The sequence below is a fragment of the Phalangium opilio genome, unplaced genomic scaffold (genome assembly GCF_054372755.1).
Source record: "Phalangium opilio isolate 3A_F unplaced genomic scaffold, DU_Popi_V2 ptg000013l_1, whole genome shotgun sequence".
Classification (NCBI taxonomy): domain Eukaryota; kingdom Metazoa; phylum Arthropoda; class Arachnida; order Opiliones; family Phalangiidae; genus Phalangium; species Phalangium opilio.
In genome coordinates this window covers 3083783-3088937 of record NW_028324148.1, presented here as the reverse complement: position 1 = coordinate 3088937, position 5155 = coordinate 3083783, and the positions used below count along the sequence as shown (strand labels likewise).

The 5155-nt window shown below is 34.5% G+C and overlaps 1 protein-coding gene across 1 annotated transcript; it reads left to right on the top strand.

Annotated features, from left to right (window-relative positions):
* Nucleotides 1-1001: 1001 nt before the first annotated feature.
* On the top strand, nucleotides 1002-3434 carry LOC149707799 (uncharacterized). Its single transcript, XM_089863802.1, has one exon. It carries the CDS (start codon nucleotides 1002-1004, stop codon nucleotides 3432-3434), a length of 2433 nt encoding a protein of 810 aa, XP_089719928.1.
* Nucleotides 3435-5155: the final 1721 nt, after the last annotated feature.

The following is a 5155-nucleotide window of genomic DNA, read 5'->3' as shown; positions in this document are numbered from 1 at the left end:
GGCGTCAAGAATTTACTGATGCCATTAATAATTTACCCTTGGCAGTAGTGAGGGATATGTGGTTTCAACAGGATGGCGCCACCGCACTTCGCCGTACCCGTAAGAGAGTGGCTGAATAAGGAGTTTCCTAACCGATGGATTGGTAGGGGTGGACCAACGCCCTGGCCTCCAAGGTCTCCTGACCTAACTCCGTTAGATTTCTTCCTCAAGGAAAAGGTATACGCAACTGAACCAGATTCACCCGACGACCTTATAGCCAGAATAAGAATCGCCATTGCCAACATCACCCCAGGAATGCTTCGCCACGCCCGCGAATCAATGGCCAGTAGGCTTGAAGAATGTCTACATCAAGATGGTAGAGACATCGAACATTTGCGCTAAAGGGCATTAATTTCCTGTTTGTTACAGGATTAATCTTGCAAAATTTATGATATCTTACAAAAACTAATTTTTCATTAACATTATTGTATTGATTTCATACAAATTCTCATTTTTGTGATAATTTGAAACTACATGGACGATTTGTTTAGTGGATGCCAGAGAATTCTTTAATTAAATTTCCATGAGTCTGGAAAATGTACTACAATTAATTTCCTCATTGAACTCGAGTTTTTTTTTGTTATAAAATGTCCGAAAAATGTGGGCACTCTGATCTTTTCCACACTGTATAACTACTCATCTGAATTTTAGTAAGTAAGTATACCGAACTTATATTTTGCTTAAACCTAATAAGATTTTAATATCGCGAAACTGCAAATTAAGTATATTTGAATTCTTCATTTAACTATAATCAGCAATTGTTTTATAGCGGCAATTATTGAGTTAATTTCTATTAAAACATTTAGTATTCGTTTGTTTCATATTAGCAGCAAATTACGAGTTTCTATTTTGGTCTAAATTGACATTTTAACAGACTAATCTTAACAAACACTCATTGGCCAAGTAGAGCATGCTGGGACTGTACAATTAATTTAGTCCCATTTATAGGTTTGGTTTAAGAAATGGCAAATTTCTCATGCAATATGTGCAATGTTCAGAGACCTTCTCCTCAAATGTGGCTTAAGCATCTAAGAATTAAACATCAACATGAAAGAAATTGTAGTTTCAAGTGTGTTTTAGTTAACGGATGCACAAAAATTTTCCAAAGTTATGAGAACTTGAGAAAACATGTTTATAGAAACCATTTTCGAAATGGTAGCTTCATAAATAAGCCAGGGATAAACGTAAATAATTGTAACGAGAATTTAAATAATCAAGCAATGGAACTTGACCATCTTGAAGTCCCGGTTAGCGATACTGAAATCGAGGCTGAGGAAACGCTTAACGAGAAAGACTTGCAAAGAAAAGCTGCGTTAATGATATTAGAAGTGCGTGAAAGGCACAAGCTTCCCAATTCAGTTGCCTCATCGTTAGCAAACAGCGTTTCTGGGTTCGTTGAAGAGTGCATGCAATTTTGCTCTAGAATTTCCCGTAGGGAAAATTGTGGAAATGAAAGGCAACGCCAAATAACAAATGCTTCAGACTCGCTTACTAGCATTTTAAAAAGCGAATACATATTAAATAAGTACTGCGAGCAAAACCTTAATCTTACTAAACCTATTGATTATATTCTTGGCACAAGACTAACCAGGAAAAAAATAATGAAAGAAATCTTCGCTTATGTTCCTATAACTGACGTTCTTAAGAATTTGTTATCGCATGAAGATATTTGGCAGGAATACGTTAGGGAAAAGGTCATTGTGGGGGATCAATACTTGGCTGATTTTGATATTGGGAACATTTTTAAACGTCACCCTTTATTCTTTAAAGATCCTTCACATTTAAGGCTTCACTTTTATTTAGATGAAGTAGAGCTAAATAACCCTTTAGGGGCAAAAAGAGGTTTACACAAAGTTTTGATGCTGTATTTCATTATTGGCAACTTTCACCCCAAATTTCGTAGCAAACTCAGCGCCATCAGTTTAACTCTTTGTGTTAGGTATCCTTTTATAAAGAAATATGGCTATGATCTAGTTTTCCAACCTCTTATAGAGGAATTGAAACTTTTACAAACAGACGGTTTCCATTTAAAGGGTCAAACTATCCACGCTTCAATGGCTACATTGTCAGGAGATAATTTGTCAAGTCATGTTGTTGGTGGTTTTAATAAAACCTTTTCATCGGGTCGAATTTTCAGACAGTGCATGATGTTGCATGGAAATATGTCTCTCTGTTTTGATGAAAATAACATGACAATACGAACGGAGAACGTACATAGCTATCACTTGCAAGCTGTTCGTGATAATCCAGATAATGCTAGAATTTATGGTGTAAATGGCCCATCACCATTTAAAGAGCTACCACATTTTAAAATAACTGAGTCCTTACCGCCAGACATAATGCATGACTTTTTTGAAGGTGTTGTCCCATTGGTACTCCAGCTTTTAATAAGACACATGGTAAAAATGAATCTAATAACACTTGACACATTGAATGGCATTATTCAAAGTTTTCCATACGGGAATTTGTATGTAAAAAATAAGCCAGTTCTTGTTTCCAAAAATGTAGCTACTGGGCATGGAAAACTTGTTGGAACAGCAAGTCAAAAGAAGTGTCTTTTACATTTCTTTCCTCTTATGTTTGGGTCTTTTGTACCTAATGATAATGACCATTGGATTTTGCTTCTCAACTTAGTAGAAATTGGTGATATTATATGCGCTCCAGTAATAGACAAAACCTGGCTTCCATATCTTTATGATATAATTATTGATTTTTGTGAACTCTTAAAAAATATACCAGATTCTCATTTTATACCAAAGGTTCACTACATGGTGCATTATGCACGACTGATTGATGAATATGGCCCACTAGTTAGACTCTGGTGCATGAGATTCGAGGCTAAGCATCAGAACTTCAAAATAGTAGCTGAGAATTGCAGGAACTTTATAAATATAAGTTCAACACTTGCTAAAAGGCACCAGAGGTTACAGTGTTGGGAACAAAGTGGGAAATCCGGATTTGAAACTTCAGATACAGAACAATACCTTAACATTAGATTCCATAATCTCCCAATGAGTTTAAAAACTTTTATAAAACAGTCCCTTAATTTGGAAGTAGATCCAGTTGTTTCAAATGTTGCTTCTGTTCTTACTCAAAAGACCGTTACATATAAGCCTGGTTATATTTTTCCTGTTTCACTAACCGAAGATGAAATCCCCTTATTTTTTAAAATTTACTATATAATCAAAATCTATAGCAAATGGCTCGTTTATGGTAGACTACTTCAATGTGAAGGCTATGAGAGTCACTGTAACGTTTATAAAGTTAAAGAATTAGAAAGATGGCATGTGATAGAACCAGGAGAAGAAATAGACAGTACGGCTTTACTTGCACATAAGCATGATTCTAAGCTTGTTATTGTTTTACAGCACAAACTTTGTAGATTTAAATTTTAGAGACATTAAATGTTTGTGGAATGTAAAACCATTGATCAATACACTAATATGAAAAAAATTTACTTTTTCTCTCATAAATTATCATAAGTTTAGAATATTTCATAACATAACTTATTACAAACATTCAAACTGCATGTCTTCCAGTTACATGGCTGTTCGAAGCGTGGCGTTTTAATTTTAAAACGTTTAAATTTGCTTGCGTACCACACAAAATGGATTCAGTACGTGAATATCATGTTACCTGTCAAAATGCCAAAAAGAAGTTCCAAATCTCAAGCGAGTCAACTGTGAAAGAATTCATGCATGCTTTAGGAATGACTTTTTCTGTCGATGTTGCCACAGTGCAAGTATTTGACACAAAATATAATGACTGGCTTGACCATGAAGGAGAATCATTGCCGCCCCATGAGTCGAGATTGAATATTATAATCCAAAATACTGGAAAGGATCTGCAGGAGTAAGCACTTTAATTTTGCATTTGTTGGTATAGAAATCAAACCTCTCTTTCATATGTAACTATAGCTCTGTTTCCTTGCCACACGAGAATTCTACATTGTATTCCCCCACTGATATGTCACTAGAAAGAGGTCGCAATTACGATTACAGCAATAATGGCTTGGATACTTTCGATTCGACGTTTAACCAAAAATTACCAGATCCCTATATTCTACCGAAATTACCGCCATTAGTTATATCACTAATAAATGAGAAAAATCAAATGGTATTCAATCGAGCCAATAAATCCCAAATTGTAAATGTACTATTTGAGGATGTTAGTGCTTATCAAATGTAAGTAGGCAATTATTCATCCAAGTTAAAGGGTTTGAACGCCATGGTTTAGATTTAGTCGAAAATGGGAATTTCAGGGAAATAAGTTTAGTAAAAGTAGCGTAACCAATAATCGCACCTTTCTGAAGTTATTTCTAATCATGTATATCATTATATTCAATATGGTGATATATAAATATTTTTCTTATTTAACAATTTCTACATTCTTAGCTATCCTAAGCCTGATGAATTAAAAAGAGTTTGTTTAGCCCTCGTAACGAAGTATAAATTTTTGAGAGACAGACTTGCAATTGGGAATGGATATGTAAAAATTCGCAAATAAATCTAAGGGTCTTGTGAATTATTTACTACTTTGCTTGAATGCTTCTTTACAGAGCAGCTGGTACAGTTCTTTATTGATAAAATTTAGGCACGAAAGGATGAAAATGCCAAATTTACCGATTGTGCGAGAAATGAAGGAAAAGCATACTTGCAACTCCAAAAACCACAGATCAGCCATTCTGATAGAGCCCAAAACTAAATTGAATAGAACTTCACCTATGGTATAAATTTTAATAATTTCTGAACTTAAATCTTAAACTGAGTGTTGCATATAATGCAATTTGAAACATTTTCCCGGCAAACAGATAAAATTTGGAAATGGGGAAGATGAATCCAGCATCGAGGCTCATATTGAGGCAATGAAAAAAGAAGTTTCTAAAGTGAATCGAAATGACACCTTCATAGAAGACAAGTTGGGAAAACCAAAATATTACCTCTCCGAGTCAAGACGACTACTTACAAACTTATTTACCCAGATATGGAAATGTTTCTTAAGTTAAAATTTATGAAATATTAAAGCAGTATACAAAGCATAGCAAATATACTGTAAATCAGACGACATTTTACATCCAATAATGATATACTTGTACACATTAAAATCATCCGATGGG

Excerpts from the sequence above, each read along its gene's own strand:
- LOC149707799 (XM_089863802.1), top strand. The coding sequence starts at position 1,002 with ATGGCAAATTTCTCATGCAATATGTGCAATGTTCAGAGACCTTCTCCT.